The 20,295-nt window shown below is 38.7% G+C and overlaps 2 protein-coding genes and 1 long non-coding RNA gene across 4 annotated transcripts; 1 reads left to right on the top strand and 2 right to left on the bottom strand.

Annotated features, from left to right (window-relative positions):
- Positions 1-1,803: 1,803 nt before the first annotated feature.
- Positions 1,804-9,918, bottom strand: LOC129348657 (uncharacterized). Its single transcript, XR_008601276.1, has 3 exons — positions 8,149-9,918; positions 4,675-4,779; positions 1,804-2,969 (listed from the first exon to the last, which is right to left on the bottom strand). It is a non-coding gene; the product is annotated as an uncharacterized LOC129348657 (long non-coding RNA).
- Positions 9,855-15,341, top strand: tekt4 (tektin 4). Its single transcript, XM_023275253.3, has 7 exons — positions 9,855-10,507; positions 12,350-12,420; positions 12,521-12,664; positions 12,743-12,829; positions 12,916-13,051; positions 13,121-13,275; positions 14,803-15,341. Exons 1-7 carry the CDS (start codon positions 9,980-9,982, stop codon positions 15,014-15,016), a joined length of 1,335 nt encoding a protein of 444 aa, XP_023131021.2. The 5' UTR covers positions 9,855-9,979; the 3' UTR covers positions 15,017-15,341.
- On the bottom strand, positions 14,458-19,459 carry LOC111571866 (polymeric immunoglobulin receptor-like). Of its 2 annotated transcripts, XM_023275254.3 has the most exons (6): positions 19,320-19,459; positions 18,771-19,094; positions 18,367-18,687; positions 16,964-17,068; positions 16,726-16,793; positions 14,458-15,529 (listed from the first exon to the last, which is right to left on the bottom strand). In XM_023275254.3, exons 1-6 carry the CDS (start codon positions 19,360-19,362, stop codon positions 15,386-15,388), a joined length of 1,005 nt encoding a protein of 334 aa, XP_023131022.2. In that variant the 5' UTR covers positions 19,363-19,459; the 3' UTR covers positions 14,458-15,385. The 2 variants fall into 2 exon arrangements, with proteins under 2 accessions (XP_023131022.2, XP_035806408.2); XM_035950515.2 differs by lacking the exon at positions 16,726-16,793 and having other exon boundaries at positions 15,391-15,529.
- Positions 19,460-20,295: the final 836 nt, after the last annotated feature.

The raw sequence follows: 20,295 nt of genomic DNA, 5'->3' as shown, positions 1-20,295 counted from the left end.
AGGACTCGGGAGGTGTGGAGGCTTTGAAAGTCTTGGAACTGAGGGTTCCACCCTCCAGCACAAAGGCTGAAGTCCAACCTCCTGAGAAAAACGGTCGAGTCGAAACTCGAGTTAAAAAAAAAACTCGAAAACAACAAAAAATAGATGACAAATGCGCAAAAAAAAGAAGATTTAGTATCTGAGCGGGTAGCTCAGGGGATAAGAAGACAGACTATCAAGCAGAAGGTCACAGGTTCAAGACCCACCACCGGCACTTTTCTTTGTTTGTCTTTGTCAGGATTTTGAAAAAATTTAAGAAGGGTCTGGTCTTGAACCAGCGACCTGCAGCTCCACAGACAAAGCCTTAACTCACTGAGCTACAGATCAGATGAAAAGAAATAAATTCGTCGTCCCTTTGGCATCGTAGTTTCCGAAGTGACCACATGGGTGGAGCCAAGGCTGAGTCTGGGTGGAGTCTGGGTGGAGAGTAGGCGGGGAGGTGGGTGGCGGCCTCCCCCCTCTACTCCCCCACCTCCCCCCACCACCCACCACACCTTCCCCCGCCCGACGAGTTCTTCGAGTCTCCACGAGTTCTTCGAGTCTCGACAGGTTTTCCCGAGTTTCTGGAGTTTCCACGAGGTCAGAGGCAGAACAAGTTGTCATGAAGAGGTGTTGAAGTCGACCAGGATGGACTGACTTTTTACAGCGACTAGAAGGAAGACCACTAGAAGAGCAGGTCTTTAACCACCATCCATGAAATCCATGGAGTCGGGTCCAGAGAAATGAAGGGAGGTCAACTTTTATCAACCTCCATCCAGATGTTCAACTTCATATCTTTACTTGGAGATTTTTAGCACCACAAACCTTCAGTATCACACTTTATTATCCTTTATTAGGACTTTAATGGAATCCACCAGCAGATTTAGTTTTTGTTGAGAAACTTTATTCTTGTCATTGTGGGACTGCAGTATTTAAAACTGTTCCTTCTATTTGACCTCATGTTTATTAGTTTTAGTGAAGAAAGTTATTTTAGTTGTCGATTAGTCTCTTAAAAACCAAATAATAAATTGGATTAGTCAAGAAGTTTAAATTTCTTACTTTGTCATATTTTAAATGTGACAGAAAATGGAAAAATAAAGTGTCTTGAGACAATGTGACCTGTAATTGGCATTATATAAATAAAATTGAATTAAAATTGTATGTATCTTGTAATGTTGGAGTAATTCAGCCATATATGTTGGAAAACACATTTTCTTTGACCATTAATCTGTTGATTGTTTTCTCCAGTAATTCATTTCTTGTTTTGGTTTATAAAATGTCAAACTCAAATATATTCAGTTTACTGTCATAAAAACCAAAAAGATTTACATTCATGATGCAGGAATCAGGCAGTTTTTCACTTTTTATCTTAGTTTAGTCAGAAACATAGTTGATAATGTGTGAATTGTTGCAGCTTGTGAGCCGTAGAAAGTTTTAATCTTTGGGGCCGAGTGTCAAAAAACATTTAGAAACCAACATCCACGAAACACTCAACAAAGATTTGAACATCATTAAAGGGAAATCCAACTTTTGCATGACAATGTCTAATGAAAGGACATTTATTTCCAACGTAAATGTGTGATATTCATCCTCTGGAGCTTTCTCTTCACATCGTCTTCCACCTGGACTGGTTTGGTCGGGAGCATGTGCAACAAACATTTGAAAAACTGCACTTTAACATCAATAAATGACACTGAAGTTTAATGTCTACATAAATGAGACTGAGTCTGGATGTGCTGCTCTGTCATTAACTCCTAAGTTTAGGGAAAGTTCAAAAGAGGACAGTTCAGATCAGACTTGAGAATGAGCTTATTTTGAACAAACACCTCAGACTTTCTGAGCTTCAGCACCTCTAGCAAGATATTTTAACAACAAGCAACTCAAGAGATCCAGAAGTTGGAGAGAGTTAGCTTTAGCTGAGCCAAAGAACATGTGGGACGCTAACCTAGCAAACATTTCAGACTTTTCTCTGTGAATTCTGAGAAATAATTTCCTATTTAATGACAGAGCTACACATCTTAACTCAGTCTCATTAAAACAGACTCTAATTCAGTATCATCCATCCATATTAAAGTGCAGTTACCCAAAATGTTTGTTGCATGAGCTCCAACAAAACCTGTCCAGGTAGAAGGCCACTTTGACAAACAGGAAGTGGAAGATTCCAAGCAGATTTATAGAAGGGGGAACCGGACTGTACTAAGTGTGGTCGAGTATAGAGGGGTGTTTTGTGGGTTTTTAAGGCTGATAATGATTATTAGTGAGACATTTGGAGTAGATATTCATTTGCAGTAAATGAAAGTATTTAAAATCTTGGAGTTAAACTTAGAAGAACACAAACTCTAACAGAAAACTTTGTTGATACGTTTTTGTTTTGTTTACAGATGTTAAGTTAAAGGAGTTTTATTCGTGACGTATAACCAATCAAATCACTCCAGAAGACAGAGCGACCACAGGTAGATAAAGGTTCAGAGCCAAAGTAGCGCCATTTTTAAATGTATTTATTACCATAAATCAGTAAAAACAATAAAATACTGATAATCAGTAAATCAGTCAGCCCACAATTACTACAATTCTACAATGTATGTCTCTTTCCTTTGACTTGTTATTTGTACAATATACGATGTATATGATGGTGTTTTTTCATACCAGAGGCTATACTATGATGTTTTCTAAGAGACATACGATGCTACTCTGTTCTGGCTCTGGGCCGCTGCACTCCTCCTCTGTTGTTTTCTGGATTGTACTCAGCTGCATGCCTTCGTCCACCCGGCCTCCGTTGACTCGTCCCGCCTGCCGTCTCTGGAGCTGAAGCTGGATTGGAACAGACCAAAGTACAGTCCAATCACGATGCCAGCTGCCTCTCAAAAGGCTCCTTCATCTGGCAGGTGGCAGCACTTCTTCTGAGGGGAAGCTGAGCTGGCCCGGCAGAACTTTGGAGATGTGTTCCAGTGCTTGGTGGATGTATGGGGAGATAGAGAGGGACCTTTGAATTGTTCAGAAAGGAAAACAGGGAACTCATTGGTAGATTTAGTTTAGGATGCTACTGCGGTGTGTTTTTGGGCTTGAAGAGGTGAACAGGAAGAGTTTTATTTTTGTATTGATTATCTTTTACTTTGTTCCTGGTTGGAATGCCCATCAATGTCAACATGAAGTTCACTTTTAGTTCTGTTTATTTATTTTTATTTTACTAACACCCATTTGCTTTTAACCCCCTCACATGTTGTGTTGTTGTAAACTTAGTCTTTCAAATAAATACTTGTCAAACCCTCTGGAAACCAGCGTTTGCACTGTTTTTGTGTTGCTCCTCACCTACTTCAGACAGCCGGGACATAACAACGTTTTGTGGACTAAAGGCTTTTCTATGACGTTTTTAGAGCGACATGCTATATTATGATGTTTTTAGACCAAAGGCTATAATATGACATTTTTTGGGCAACATGTTATACTATGGGGCTGCACAGTGGCGTAGTGGTTAGCACTTTCGCCTTGCAGCAAGAAGGTCCCTGGTTCGCGTCCCGGCTTTCCCGGGATCTTTCTGCATGGAGTTTGCATGTTCTCCCTGTGCATGCGTGGGTTTTCTCCGGGTACTCCGGCTTCCTCCCACAGTCCAAAAATATGCTGAGGTTAATTGATTACTCTAAATTGCCCGTAGGTGTGAATGTGAGAGTGCTTGTTTGTCTTTGTATGTGGCCCTGCGACAGACTGGCGACCTGTCTAGGGAGTCAGCTGGGATAGGCTCCAGCACCCCCCGCGACCCTAGTGAGGATTAAGCGGTGTATAGATAATGGATGGATGGATGGATGGATGTTATACTATGACGTTTTTAGACCAAAGGCTATACCATGACATTTGTTGGACGACATGCTATACTATGACGTTTTTAGAGCGACATGCTACACTATGAGATTTTTAGAGCGACATGCTATACTATGACGTTTTCTGAATGACATGCTATACTATGACGTTTGTTGGACCAAAGACTATACTCTGACGTTTTTGGAGCGACATGCTATAGTATGACATTTTTAGACCAAAGGCTACACTCTGACATTTTTTGAGTGACATTCTATACTATGACGTTTGTTGGACAACATGCTATACTATGACGTTTTAAGAGCAACATGCTAAACTATGACAATTTTAGAGCGACGTGCTATACTATGACGTTTGTTGGGCGACATGCTATACTATGACGTTTGTTGGACCAAAGACTATACTCTGACGTTTTTGGAGCGACATGCTATACTATGGACATTTTCTGGACCAAAGGCTATACTATGACGTTTGTTGGGAACATGCTATACTATAGGCCTTTTAAATTGACATATTACTATGATGTGTTTTTTGTGGTTTTTTTTTTTGTTTTTTAGCAACATATAATAATTTGAACAGTTTTAAAAATTACTATACTTTTACTTGTGCAATGAAATATTATTCTTTTCAGGCAAAGGCCATGTTTGATTACATATAGGCTATTAAATAAATGTTTATTAAAAACTAAAAAGCATTAAAAAATAATAACCAACTTAGGCATTTACTGAGTCACTAAAATAGTGTAGTCTACAGCCATATCAGCATTATTATAAGCATCCTCTGGTAAATTCACAGCCATATACTGTAGGAAATCTAGCTGATCTCATCATGATGTCCACTTACCATATGGACTTCAGGAGATGATTAGATGATGATAAACTGTGACCTGCTGGTTGGGTTCTCTCTGTTCTCATATTTCCTCCATGTTCGTCTCCTGATGCTGCCTTACTTCAGCCAGTCCATGAGCAACAGAAAACACAGTTTGCCTTGTACCCATTGCCAGGGGTTCCACTCTTCCCACTCAAGTCTGTACATTTGCAAACGTTTTTGCTTCTTTGAACATGGTGGAGTTTCAGGTGTAGACATTTTTAAACGTGCGGGTGCAGCAGCGTCTGTAACCAGCCAACCGTATTGATTCAATACGGGACGCAACAATTAATTGTCAAATAAAGGACGTTTCCGTATTTTAAGGGACGGATGGCAACCCTACAGAGCAGTGTAAAGAAGCTGGTCACCTAGCAAACTGAATTAGTCTAGGTAACTTTGTTTATTATGTGTGTTTTCTGCTCAAGTTAATGTCCTGGTTTGATTCATTTTAAATTACTCCTGATCTTGAAAGGTTTTAAACTGTGCAGTCAAAGTAGTTACAACTGTGAGTGAATAGCTTGAAATGAACTGCCCTAGACTGCTCTGTTCATAGCTGACCATTCTTTCACAGCAGCTATATCAAGAGTTATTGTGCAATGATAGATAAATGCAGCCCATTTTTCAACCGTTTCCTGTTTAGTATGTGTAACCTCCTCTTAATTTGTTCTAAAAGAAATGTCTAATGAGGCAGTCTAGTCTTTCAGTCAGGTTAAGTCATTTTTCCCATTGGTGGTTTGCATTATATAACTTTGTTTTTCTCTGTTTTAGGAACTATTGTTAAATCATCTTTATGTGAGACTTTGTTCTCGTTTGGAGCATATTCTCGGACGCATGCCTCTGGATCTGGACTTCTTAGAGTTCACTTGCACACAAGAACTTGTGTTTTTAAATGCTTTATCCAACCAAGTAGAAGTTTGCCCAGCTATTTTAAATGCACTGACACAGCTACACCATCTTATCAGCTCAGAAAAAGAAAACAGGAATCAGTACATTGCAACTGTGCACTCAGAGAGAGGAGCAGCTGGGCGACAGAGAATGGTCACATCCCCAGAGCACCTTTACAACTTACTGGAACTTAATATGTCTGTCCCACGTATAGATAATGGTATCTGTGAAATATTAGCCGAGTATGTCAAAAACTTTTAGATTTTTTTTAAGTGGACCATAGACCTAGTTTCAGTATTTTTTTTTCTCACATTCAAATTTGAGGCTATATATAATATATATATATATCAAGAATAATTCAAGATAAAAGCCTGAAATTTTCATTTATTTGTCTTGCTAACATAAGCATATCCGATTGCTATTAAATACAGCGGTGGAAAAAAGTTTTTGGACACCTCATACATTTGTGAAATATTGCATTAAGAATCCCTCTGAGGTCTTCAAATGCAATTTCTATTAGTTCAGTCACAGCCATAGTAAGAAACAAATCCTAAAAAAGTCAATAAAAACTTGAAATTCATTGGTTCCTTAAAAATAAGAAATTTTGAGTATTGGGTCATTTTGGTAGAATTTAGTTTTGTTAGTCATGTAAACAATAAACAAAAAAAGCATCATTTGTGTCTGTCTAATGCAGTCACACCTTTTGAAACACAAAAGACTTTCCAACAAATATTTCACGATAATATTTGAGATTGCTGAAAATTTTCAAGGTGCCTGAAAACTTTTTTCCACCACTGTATCTGTCAAAGCATGAAAATTTGCCATTGGAAAAATGCCACTATATTCAGAAGGATATATGTGGTCATGGTTCCATTATGCCAATGTCATGGTAATGACTGCATGCAGGGCTAATTTACAAAGAAATTACACAAAACAACATGTCAGGTTTCGAAGACTGGACTTTTCATAGACCACTTCATTTTTTTCATATTTCAACTCACCCATAATCTGAGATTATTGATCTACTTGTTCAGTATTATAGATTCTTCATCATTGTTCTGAGATAGTGTCATTCAAACAACCTCAAATTTCAATGTGCAAAAAAATGCCTGTTGAAGTAGGTTGACAGTGACAGCCAATTTAAAAATATTTTTTGCTCTGACAGTATTTGCCATACAATATGTATATATATATATATATATATATATATATATATATATATATATATATATATATATATATATATATATATATATATATATATTTATAGGCTGCTGTTTTGTAATATTGCAACGGATTTTCATCCCATTCACCAGTGAGAAAATAAAGTCAGTACAGTCCAGTTCATTTTTAATTCCTGCTTTAATGCTGTGATTGCATGTATTGTTCACCAGAAATATTCTTAACTTCAGATACTTTAAATGTATGGCAGAAACACGCATACTTGAGCCAGATAACCTGTCAGGTGAGTTGGGAGAACAGGTAGGGGAGGGAATCCAAAAGTGCACTTAGTTTTGTCAGTCAAGTAAAACTAACTAGAGAACAACACCTAACATATCTTGACTGGCAAGTGCAAATACAGGCCAGGATGTCAGTCTTAAATGATGTGTAGTCCTTGTTATGTCCTGGGATGTGTAAGGTCTCATAGCAGGTGGAGGCTGTCAGGTATCTGCCATTCACTACTTCTGTGGAGAGAGTTCTTGGTAGAGTCTCCCATCCAGTCCAGAATTTCACCAGACTAGTCAGTTCAGACGGTGTTGCTATGGAGTGGACTAAAATGGATTAAATAAATGGCTACAACAAATGATCAAAAACAATCTAGGGTACACATACTAAACAGGAAACAGTTGAAAAAATGGGCTGCATTTATCTATCATTGCACAATAACTCTTGATATAGCTGCTGTGAAAGAATGGTCGGCTATGAACAGGGCAGTCTAGGGCAGTTCATTTCAAGCTATTCGCTCACAGTTGTAACTACTTTGACTGCACAGTTTAAAACCTTTCAAGATCAGGAATAATTTAAAATGAATCAAACCAGGACATTAACTTGAGCAGAAAACACACATAATAAACAAAGTGTTACCTAGACTAATTCAGTTTGCTAGGTGACCAGTTTCTTTACACTGGTCTGTGACTTAACTGCATTTTCGGGCGCATAAATCACACTTCCACCCATTTGTGCGTTTATAAAATTGTTACTCAACTACCCAGCTGCAGAACGTGCTGTCTGTATGACCTCATTACTGTGCTAGCGCGGCTAGCGCTGTATTAGCGCGGCTAGCGCTGTTTTAGCGCGGCTAGCGCGGCTAACGCTGTATTAGCGTGGCTAGCGCTGTATTAGCGCGGCTAACGCTGTATTAGCGTGGCTAGCGCTGTATTAGCGCGGCTAGCGCTGTATTAGCGTGGCTAGCGCTGTATTAGCGCGGCTAGCGCTGTATTAGCGCGGCTAGCGCTGTATTAGCGCGGCTAACGCTGTGCTAGCGCAGCTAACGGCATGCATTACAGCTTACTGACTCTCACAAAAACAAACCACATACAGGACAAAAAGGATTAATACACTCACTGAAGCGCCGTCGTTCATGCTGGTAGCCGTGGTTGACCCCGGTCTTGTGAGGTGAACCGTCTGCGTCACATGACCGGAGGAGTGCCACGTGATTGGCTGGGCGTTGGTTCGATTTTGGCCAGGATCGATTGTTTACGCCTGAGTCCCCCGGATGTGAACAGCGAATTTTTTGACAGCGAATTTTGAACTTTGAATTTTTTGATGGTGAATTTTGAACATTGAATTTTTTGATGGTGAATTTTGAAGACATTGAATTTTTAACTGGTTTTTAGAATTTTGATGAGCTAAATTCAGGCATAAAAAATTCACATATATAATTTTGATGCAAAAAAATTCAAAGTAAGAAATTCAGCAGCTTTTAAAATTCAGAATCTGATGAGTCTGATTTGCTTCCATAGTATCACTTCTGTATTTCTTGCTAAATGGGGCTTTGGATGCAGAAATTGTACTTGAAAATGAATATTTCTTACATTCATTTATTGGTACTTTTAGTAAACATCCATCCATCCATTATCTGTACACCGCTTAATCCTCATTAGGGTAATGGGTGCTGGAGTGTGTCCCAGCTGACTCAGGGCAAAGACAGTGGACACCCTGGACTAGTCTATCACAGCACTACACATAGAGACAAACACTCACACTCACATTCACACCGATGGACAATGTGAAATCACCAATTAACCTCAGCATGTTTTTGGAAGCCAGAGTCATGCAAACTCAATGCAGAAAGATCCTGGGACGTGAGGAGGCAGGGATGCGAACCGGGGATCTTCTAGGTGTAAGGCGAAAGTGCTAACCACTACATCACTGTGCAGCCCCTTGCTCAAACCAGATTCTTAAATTAAACCAAAACTTCTATGCTCCTTCTGTGCAACTGTGAAGTCCTGAGCGACTCACCTCCAACCAACTGTGACATGACAAGATTTCTGGGACTGCAGGCTGTGTTTAGACAGAGTAGATAGGAGAAACTAATTAAATATGTCATTAAAATACTTTTCTGTACAGTTTGGTAACACCTGTGGACACATGAAAAATATGCTTCACATGTTGATTGAAGGTTTTTTTCAATTTTTGTCAAATAAATTAAGAAATTTAGCTTTTATTTTTTATGATTTGTGGCACTGTAACTTGTTTTACTGCCCAAAATACATTTTTGCATTCTCTCACATTTAGCCGAGATTGTGCTGTTTCTAGAGAAGTCACAACTTTATATTGCAGTGGAATCTACAGCAGGTAAAAGTGTGACAGGACCCAAAAACACCCATAAACTGCTTGGGGTTCAGAGGGTATTAATGCATCAGTAATAATAATCCACTAGTATAGCAACGTAGCATCACATTACAAAACTAAACACTGACAGATCCCATTTTGGTATCTAATGGATATTTTTACTTGTGTGCTCCAAATATGTTTTGGTGATAAAAAACATATATACTTTTACTTAAGTAAGGTTTGTACTCTAAGACTTTTACTTGTCTTTTTGGTTCTTGAAGATGATTCACCATCTCATCCAGGAGGCTTTTTGGTTTTGAACTGAGGAAGCCTCTTGAAAGCCTCTTTGATGAGAAGCTCATTTGTCTTCGAGAAACTCTCATGATGATCTGGATGACTGAGAAATGACACTGAATCCTCCCCTGCTCATCTGAGTTCAGTCACCTGAGCCAGAGCAGCAAACATGTGTAACCAGGCGACACCAAACAAACATACAGTTGGATCAGGACTGTTAAACTCACTGCTTATACTTTTCATCTGAGTTTACATCAGTTTACATTTTTTTCTTCTTTTTCTTATAACTGAATAGTTTAAAAAAAAAAAAAAAAAAAAAAAAAAAATGAGCTCAGATGTGTTGGTGTCACGGCCGCACTATGACAGCCGGGCTGTGGCTCAGGGACTCCCGGAGAAAGACGCTCCTGCGGGTCCGGAGCTCCCGCAGCCGTCCTCGGGCTCAGCCACCGCCGGGTACCGCTCGGCTAAATACACCACGAACGAATGGTTCTCCAACTACCGAACTATACTTGAACAGGCCGGTACCGACCACCACGAGGCCCGGAGCATCCAGCGAGAGTCCAGAGCTCTGAACCAGGACACCGAGGCGGCCACTTCTAGGACCCAGGCCCAGGGGACGCGTCTGCTGGGGGAGAGGCTGCAGGAGATCCACTACTGGAGGTCCGAGCTGCAGCGGCACATCGAGCAGCTGCTGGCCGACACCGAGGCCCTGCTGGCGCTGAAGACGCGGCTGGAGAAGGCGCTGGACGCTACCGAGACTCCGTTTGCCATCGCCACCGATAATCTGACCTGCAGGACCAGAAGACTGGGACCAGACCTGGTCCGAGACTCTGTGGAGGAGGAGCTGCTGAAGGTGAGGCCTGCATGTAGGATTTACCTCATGAAACTGAGGTTTATATGTGAATCTGTGTGTGGAAGGGGAACGAAAAGGTGATATTTATGTTAAATTCAGATGATACTGATGATGCCTTTGTGCAAGTGTAGTGTACATAAAATAACAGTTTACCTAATCCACAATTAATAGGACGAAAACAGGTACAGATAGTCTGTCAAATAAAATAAGCATTTTGAAATTGATATTTAGCCTGAACTCGTGATCCATTACTTTGGGAAAGTGCATAATAATACAAATTTTTTGCTAAAATGATCTAAGTAGATCACCTTGTTTAAAAAAAAAAAAAAAAAAAAAAGCTACAAAAAAAACAGCAGATTATCCCTTTTTTGTTTGTTCCTGTGACATTTTTACTCACTGGTTTTTCTTTCACTGCAATATAAAGTCCTGACTCTTTATAGAATCAGTACAACCTGGCTGGCTAGAAGTAGAATAGAATAGAATATGATCCTTACGATCCTTTACAGGAAACCCGACAGACAATGGAGTAAGACTCGTGTATATGACTGCAGAATTTTGTGTACAACAATTTTATTAACATACAAATGTTTAAGATTATGAATATGTGTTATAGATTATGAATACGAACGGTTAAAATCATGCACACGTCTTTTTATAGCTATCTTACTCCATAACAGAACACCAACACTAATAGTCCTCAGTACAAAACACACACACACACACACACACACACACACACACACACACACACACACACACACACACACATTTTTTTCATGTAAAAGTTGAAAAAAGGATACAGCATGTACAGCATTATTTCAAATGTCCACGTGTTACTAACACTGGTAAGAAAGCGGCTCTACATACGGTTGATTTTTACATTTTTACAACCTTTACAAACTATGTATTGTCCAATATCTTGCTTGGTTTTTTGGTTTTTTTTTTGAGCCATTATGGATTTATTTCATAGATCAAGTACATTTTATTTTCCTCCCAGTCTTTTCTAATTTATTTCAGTACCTAACACATCTATGTTCTGTGTAAGACAGCCTGGAGCTCATCAGAAAAATCCCAGAATTTTTATTATGATGGTCACATGTGAGTAATAGCATCACAATTTTGTGGATGAGTGCAGAATTTTTGTTGGTTTTTTTTTTTTTTTTTTTTTTTTAAACTTTTTTTGCAGAATGTGATGCAGATTTGGTAGATGTTCAAACCAGACATGTAGAAAAAAGTGAATTTGATGACATTATGGTTTTGACATTAGATTTGGTTGAATTTCCAGTGGAACTGAACACCACTGATGAGTAGTTCACAGCGAAAGTTGAAAATCCACTTTTTTCTGATTTTACAATTTGTAGCAATAAACGGTGTAATTTTAGCGATTATCTTTTTTTTTTAAAAGCTGATGTCAGGGTTTTGATGTTCAGACGGTTAATAGTAAAATAATATGTGAAGTAGTCAAACAATTAAGCACTCAATTTCTGTCCATTTTGAGAAAAAAAATTTCAAATATTTAATGGTTCCACTTCCTCAAGTATAACAATATCCTATCTTTGCTTGTCTTAAGTGATAATTAATGTAGTGTAATATATTATAATATATATATTAGTAATTGTTTTGGCTTCTGGACAGTTGCCAAGACAAAATGCGACCTCAGATGGAATTCACCCTTGACTCTAAGAAATTCAAAGAACCATTTTTTCAGCTTTTATCTGATATAATTAATCAAGAAAATGATAGGCAGATTTTTCTCTCACATTAATGTTTTTGGAACAGTAACTCAGGCCCAGCAGAGGGCTCCTAACTAAGCACAACAGCTGTATGTTTTTTTTTTTTCAGGAAGTGGACTTGATCAGGAGCATTCAGGCTCTTCTAAAGAGAACCACAGCTCAGGTTGTCAGTCAGATCAAGTGAGTGTCCAACTGGAAGTTAAAGTGCACAACAAACAGCTCACTAATACAATGCCCTCATTAGAATTGAATGATCCTCTAATGAGTGTCTTTATGTCAGGATGAACAGAGACGCCAAGCAGACGTTAGAGCTGGACTGGTCTGATAAGTACCAGGCCTACAACTTTGATGAAAATGGTGGAAGACACAGCAACATGAGTCCAGATACTCAGCACCACCCCAGCTCAGCCACCATGCAGGAGCAGTGAGTATGTGGATGCATGAAATAAATCTGGCGATACGAGAAGCTGTGCTGTTAATCTACACAATCTGCCTCCTGCAGGGTGTGCAACCACTCATCGTGGACAAAGTTCACACAGGACAACCTATCGAAGGCCATGCAGGAGGAACAGGCCACCAGCAGCCTCAGGTCAGAGCACACCTGTGTCCGAAACTGAATGTGGCACATCATTTGTTATTTGCTGTACACATCATGATGCTGTTTGTCTGTGTCAGAGTGCTGGTGGAGCGAATGCTGCAGGACACCACTGAGGATCTGAGAGTACAATGCTCCACCGTGGACCGAGCCTTCAGCCAGCGCTGTGCGGAGCTTATTGAGGCGAAAACCCAGCTGGAGATTAACCTTGTCGAGGTAGACAAATTGACAGACTGAGCAACTGATTGATAAATAACTGATGATTGACTGTAGGATCTCGTGCAGATCTTGGAGCAAATCGGGGCCCAGGAGAAGAACATTGTGGCCCTGCAGCAAGCCATCCACAACAAAGAGGCTCCACTGAGAGTAGCTCAGTCCAGGCTTTACCTGCGCTCGCTCAGACCCAACATGGAGCTTTGCAGGGATGAACCCCAGTTCAGGTATGCAGGGATGGATGATTACCAGCCGTCTGGCATTTTTGCACTTATTGCCATTGCTATGCTTATCAACCAATTATCAATAAATTACCTGCACAACGTCGAGTCTGATGCAGCCTCCTCTCTGTCTGTAGTCGCTCAGTGATCTCAGAAATATCTCTGACGTAGAGACACTACCAGTTTAAACTGAACAAGAAACACAAGTCCTCGTGACAAATCAGGAAACCATCTGTTATCATAGTGACTAGGGCTATGCTAGCAGCTAAGTGAGGAGGCAGATTACCCTGAAACAGAGTCTGGAAAACAGTAGCTAATAATCCTTTAAGGTATGATACCTAGTTGGCAATACAATACAAGTGATAGAAGTTTTTTTAAAAAAAACAAAAAACAGAAGAACAGACAAAACTACAGAAGTGTTACGAGGTTAGCAGGAGAACCCAAGCGCAGACTAACAGAAACTGACAGCTGAATGAAGGCTATAGATTTATTTAATCCAAAAACTAAACCAATACATAAATGGAGAACTGAACTGAGAGGACAGAATTAAACCAAACAACTCAAAGCTCGACAATAAACACTATGAATACCAAAATGGAAGTCAACCAAAACTAAACTGAACTTACAAAACTAAATAAAGGAGGAGTACTCACTAGATGGGGAACTGAATACAGAGGGGAAAACAGGCTGAGGTAATCCAGGGGCAAATGGGGAAGAGGAAGGAACAACAGGCTGGAGACTGAAGCTGAGCTGACGAGAAACCTGGAGGAAAACTGAGTCCATGTGTGAGAAAATCCAGGAGGGGGGAAAACGGAGTCCAAAAGCAAAGCCAAAAGAATGTCTTGAGTCCGTGACAAGATGTGAGTCTTTGAGGGTATGTGGGTCGATGATCCGGCAGGGAGTGAATGAATGAGCAGGGTTTAAATAGTGAACAGGTGATATTGTGGGCAGGTGAGCTGATTACTGCAATGTGAGTCAGGTGTAGTAATCAGGTGAGTGTAGACAGGTGAGAAGGGAAAGCAAGAGACAGGGACGAGAGAGACAAGAGGGAAAGAGATGAGAGACAGAGGGAGCCAAAGGGACAGGTCAAAATAGATGCAGAAAATCAAGGAGGAAGAAAGAAAGAAAGAAAGAGGGAGAAGGAACAGGGGCAGGAGCAGAATCATAACAAGAAGACAAACTGATCAATCTTAATCAACACATGATGCTTTGATTTAATCACTCTTATTTCTATTGTATATATTCAGTTACAGTAATAAAAAGTTACACAATGATGCACAGTTACACATGAACAGGCCCAGTAATGAAAGAGAATTAGTGATTTCCCTGCTATCTCATGCTGTTAATATATGACATTGTATGTATATCGGGCACAAATATAGTTTTTTGGCCTTTCACGATCACCAATAATCAGTATCAGTATTGATAAACCCCTTATCGGTCAATTCCTAATTCACATGCAAAACAAGATAAAAACATCTGTACTCTCTTTCTCACTCTCTCTCTCTATATATCCTCATTTGTTTCTTGTAGTCTGGAAGGAGAGGTGAGGCAGATTGATGCCAGTGTGGCGTCTCTGCAGCAGCAGCTGAGCGAAGCCAGAGGCTCCTTGTCCCACCTGGAGGCGTCACGCATGGCACTCGAGAAGGACATAAACTGTAAAACCCACTCACTGTTCATCGAGAGAGAAAAGTGCATGACTCACCGTAACCGCTATCCCACTATCTCAGTGCTCTCAGGATACTGAAGACAACGAGTGTTTCTGGAATCTGTGCTGTTGTTGCTATTTTTGAAAATTTTGGTTTGCTTTGGCTCTTTGTTGCAGAGGGCATAGTAGAGATAGTAGAGAGCATCTGAATTGTATTTCGATTCATTTTCATATCCATGTTTCTGTAACCCACATAAAAAAGGGATTAACTGTGTGTTCAGCTGTTTCTGAGCTGTACACACTATATATGCCACTTTTGGATTCATTTCTTTATTCTTTGTTCAGACTGTAAGAGGATCAGATTACAGTTCTACGTGAATATTTGAAGGTTAACAATAAACTGAGAAAATACGAACAATCACGAGATTAATGTGTCCACAAATTTGACCCCAGTCATGCATCTGTTCACTATTGATTACAGTAGATATGTTCTGGTGCTGTAAACTCATAGTACACGTTGTTGCCATCCTCATTATCATAGACATGATCGTTGCTTTGCTGCTCAGAGAAATCCAACATTGCACGCACCTCAGATGTGCGATTTTCATAGATCTAAAAAAAACAGAAAAAACATCATGTTTTAACTCAGAGATCACACTTTTATGACACATTTGGTGTAATCAATCAGCTCAACCGTGTTTGCAGTCGTCCATGGAAAGTCGTTTCGTGTACAGTTGTATTTTGGGCCCAGTAGCAGCAGAACGAACAGGTAAGACGTAAATGTGTGGGTGATTTATTCTCTCCAACCCTTTGGTCCGCATGCAAATAAAACAGGAGTCTACAGAATTGCTAGTGGCTCTGTGAGGCCCATCAGGGCTTCAAGCTAAATGCTAAACAACATGCAAAGGACATACTGAAGCCATGAGTATATGTACCATCTCTGTTTAACCTTTTACTTTTGAGGATCCCACTTCCATTCCAAGAATTTAGATCCTTTACTACCAATGCAGCAATGTAAAATACACTATCATAAGTAAAAGTCCCACATGAAAAAAATAGCAGGAAAAATAGTAAAAGTACTAGTTTGGTCCCGTTGACTGATACATTATGGCATCATTAGATTATTCATATTGACGCATCAGTGTGTTTGAACTTGTTCATATACAGTTTTATAAACGGACAGCAGATAAATCTGAGAGATTGTGAAATGATTAAAAGGAGAGTAAGAAGTATGATTGCAGTTTTTTGGACTTTTTCTATAATTGTGATATTTGGTAAATAATTATATCATCTGGACAATAATTGAAATAAAGTCTTCTAACAAATTTAATAGAAAAACCTACTCTTTGGTGAAGCTGTGAATAAGTCATAGACATATGAAACATGAACCTGCCTACACAGTGCTATTTATAAGAAGCCTAAAAGGTTGGAAACTGCTGATTTAATTGTCAGCAATGTGTTTAATGTAAAAAAAAAAAAAAAAAACTTCTCATACTATCCATTGTGTGAATTCATTATCTTAAAAATAGCCAATGCTGTCAAGTAAATGTGTAAGAGAAAGTATATTATTTCACCCTGTAATGTAGTTAAGTGGAAGTATAAAGTATAATGTAGGATGAAATGGAAATACTCACACATAGTGTCTCATAATTACAGTTCCGTTTCACAAAATTTATATTTTTTTAGCAATAGTTACAGTAAAATCATCAGAGGGTGTTTATTTTGTCCCTTAATGCTGATTGTAATAAACACTGCATTCTCTAGATGCTGCTAATTCTGTAGGAGACGTATATTTTTTATTTTCTTACATGATCCAAAGACTTTGCTTCTCCAGCTTCAGTGTTTTTTCCTTTCATGCTGATGTCAGCATCAGCACCTGGAGCAGCACAGACAGACACTGCATTTCAGTACTGTGTGTGTGTGTGTGTGTGTGTGTGTGTGTGTGTGTGTGTGTGTGTGTGTGTGTGTGTGTGTGTGTGTGTGTGTGTGTGTGTGTGTGTGTGTGCGCGTGCGCGTGTGCGTGTGTGTGTGTTGTGTAAAACATACCTTTGTAAAATTTACTTTTATAAACCATGACCAAAGTTACTGTCAGTATCAGCAGTACAGCCAGAGTTGCAGGCAGAATGTAGACCACAATGGGAAGGAGTGCATCTAGTAAAAAAAAAAATTTAAAAAAAAATCACAAAACAGAATTTAAAATGTGCACTTTCAATATTATCCTCCTCCCATATCTATTATTCCAGTTTCTTTAAAAAGCAGAAGTAGCACAAAATGCCCATGCTGACCTTTATGCTTTCGGTGTTTCATATTCCTCTCAGTTCTGTTAGTTTCATATATGTTTGCATGGATTTAAGTGCACAAATTAACATTTAAAACATGATGGGCTCTGATTGAAATAGCCGGATTGTTCTCATGTTACTGTTATAGTAGACATTAGGCTATTTCCTCATTAGAAAAAGAACATGACAATGAAACTTTTTAAGTACAACTTAATTGTTTCAGATTATTCATGTACTATATGCCCACAGGCAGCCCAGTTATAAATACAGCCTTTGATTTTCTCTCATTTCTCATATTGTATGACAGTATGGGTTCATGCAGCTCTATCAACAATCACACACCTTACACCTTTGTGCAATTAGGCTCTGAAAGTAACAAATTTGATACACATAGTGGCATCACTGTCACATCTTGAAAACATGCAATCTACTCAGCTTTGAGAACTTCTTTCATTTTGTTTTCACAAATTAGTCTTCAACCGTATCTTACGCTGAGAACCTTTTCCCACATGTATCCCAAGACAAGACAGTAACAGAGCAGCACAATACATGAAATATCACATCTTTGGGTTAACCCTCAGCTCTCTCCATAAAGGGCTAATTATCAAGAGAAATTAAACTGAAAAATAAATCAGATCTGTAGGCATTTCTAGCTAATAGAAGTTAATCAGCCAATTATTCGCTTTCTTCTCTTCCTGCCTCCTTGTTTGACAGTTTGTCATGTTTTACCTTCATAACTCAAGATTACATCTGGACTCATCTTTCCTCTAACCAGCTTCACTCCATAACTCAGTTGTTGCTTTTTTTCTCTCTCCTTACACGTCACAATTAATGTATTCTGTTATGAACATTTCATTGGACTTCCATGTCTGTAGTGTGTTGTGGTTTTATGACAATGAAAGCTGTATATTATAGTTGTATTGCATATCTAAAAGCCCAGAATAGTTGAAAATTAGCTATGTTACCTATGCTAAAGTGCACTGCTCCTATCAAATAAAATCCATTTAAATTTAAACAGTTACATCCAATTTCACTCATTTTTGGTGAAATAATTCAATACTGTATATTATTTATTTATTTTTTTTATATATATATATATATATATATATATATATATATATAAATGTACTTTGAAATGCATTAGTTAACTATAATATCATGAAGTATAACCTTTGACTTCCAGCTCAACAGCAGAGAAAACATCCAGTCCAGTGATTTTATGGACGCCACAAAGATACAACCCAGAATCCTTGTGTGTCAGACTGTTGATGGTCACTGTGAATTTTCTGGACATCTTGTCATCAGTAAGAGTGAACTGTCCGTTGTGTTTGTTGTCAGAGGTGATCAGTGCCTGCTGCAGACATGTGGACGGTTGCTTTCCTCTGCAGACGTATTTCAGGTTGTTCTGGTGCTCAGATTCATACGGACAACTGAAGGACACAGAATCTTCTCCGTAACTTTGGATTTTGGTCACATTGTCACAGCAGCTGTCTGTCAGTAAGATCAAAAGACACACAATGCTTTACACAAGTTTTACACAAAAACATGATTATTGAGAGTGATCGTTTATTTACCTGGCATTACATGCAGTCTGACTTCAGTGTAGATGTCTCTGCCAAATCTGGACACCCCACACCAGTATTTCCCAGCATCCACATAGTGAAGCTCAGAGATGGTCATCGTGAAGAGCTGTTTATCTCTGTCATCATATATGGAGTATTTGTTATTCTTTGTTTGTGTCACCGTGATCTGATCATCTCGCATGCTGCAGTCGTTCTTGCAGAAGTACTTTTTATTAGACTGATATCCTTTTTTATAGGGACAGGAAACATTAGCTTCCCTCCCTTCGTATCCGAACACATGAAGCACATCTGCACTGATCACAGGACTCAGAGGAACTGGAAAGACAAGGCAAAATTTTGAATTACAAAAACTTCAGAAATAGACATTTATATTTGCAAAAATATCATCTGTTTCATATCTAATCATGATCACTTAAATACTGGTGTGTTACAGCTGTATGTCAACACTGATCATTACGACAGAGCATTAAGATAAATAGCTTTAACCACCTGTATTAGCTGGGAAAAAATATTTCTTTGACTTGTTTTAGAAGAACTTACTGCAGAGGATGAACAGGAGGATTTGATCGTTCCACATCTTCATGTACTACAGCTGCACGAAATGTTAACAATTATAAGTGGGTGAGTATTAAATGTTCTCAGTTCCACATTTAAAGCATGATCTCAGAGTGCTGCACTTTGGAATATATTAGTCAGACGTTATTTCCTCTCTTGTGAACTTTCCATAGATAGATAGATAGACAGACAGACAGACAGACAGACACAGACAGATAGATAGATAGATAGATAGATAGATAGATAGATAGATAGATAGATAGATAGATAGATAGATAGATAGATAGATAGATAGATAGATAGATAGATAGATAGATAGATAGATAGATAGATTTGGTTGTTATTTTACTTTACAAAGAGAACTCTATGCTTCCATGCTGAAGGGGAGAAGGGAACTGAAAGTGGTTATTCAGTAGATGGGATGAGTCATCTAACATTTTATAAATCGTTCTTTTAATTTTCTTTTATCCTTGTTTTTAACAGTCACATATTTAAATCAGGATACAATAATAAAAATAAGACTGCTGTCTACTATTTTTGCTGAGAATATGCTGACTGACCTTTAAGGTCCTCAGTTTGTTTCATAAAAATAATCTTTCTTGTCATAGGTCCTGGTTATTATTTCCACACTTGAAATTCCACATTATTCCACAGAAATAACATAAATTACAGAAAAATTATTACAAAAAATCTTGCCATGTTTGATGTTCTAGTAGTGATTTACTCCACCAGAGAGCGCTCTTGATCCTCACTGTCTTCTCTCATGTCACTTCTCTTTACAGTGGCCTGTTCTCCACCTCAAAAGCAGCCTAAAAGTCAAAAGGAAACATCTAACTGTAAAGTGCAACAACATTAAGGTGTTTCAGTAACTGTTTAACTTGTAGCATTTGATATTGATATGAAAGGACATTATTCATGTTTCCAAACCTGTATAATGTAAAGATTAGTAAAGTATATCAAC

This window comes from Amphiprion ocellaris, chromosome 4 (assembly GCF_022539595.1).
Source record: "Amphiprion ocellaris isolate individual 3 ecotype Okinawa chromosome 4, ASM2253959v1, whole genome shotgun sequence".
In the NCBI taxonomy this organism is placed as follows: Eukaryota; Metazoa; Chordata; class Actinopteri; family Pomacentridae; genus Amphiprion; species Amphiprion ocellaris.
The sequence above is the reverse complement of the archived record's forward strand: the minus strand, read 5'-3'. Positions and strand labels throughout refer to the sequence as shown.

Bases quoted from the DNA above. Each gene is read 5' to 3' on its own strand.
- tekt4 (XM_023275253.3), top strand. From the start codon at position 9,980: ATGAGCTCAGATGTGTTGGTGTCACGGCCGCACTATGACAGCCGGGCT. The intron at 12,421-12,520 runs GTGAGTGTCCAA...TCTTTATGTCAG, and splicing joins CAGGTTGTCAGTCAGATCAA to GATGAACAGAGACGCCAAGC. The intron at 13,276-14,802 runs GTATGCAGGGAT...TGTTTCTTGTAG, and splicing joins AGGGATGAACCCCAGTTCAG to TCTGGAAGGAGAGGTGAGGC.
- LOC111571866 (XM_023275254.3), bottom strand. From the start codon at position 19,362: ATGAAGATGTGGAACGATCAAATCCTCCTGTTCATCCTCTGCA. The intron at 16,794-16,963 runs GTATGTTTTACA...GTGCTGCTCCAG, and splicing joins TAAAAGTAAATTTTACAAAG to GTGCTGATGCTGACATCAGC. The intron at 15,530-16,725 runs GTAAGAAAATAA...TGTTTTTTTTAG, and splicing joins AAGCAAAGTCTTTGGATCAT to ATCTATGAAAATCGCACATC.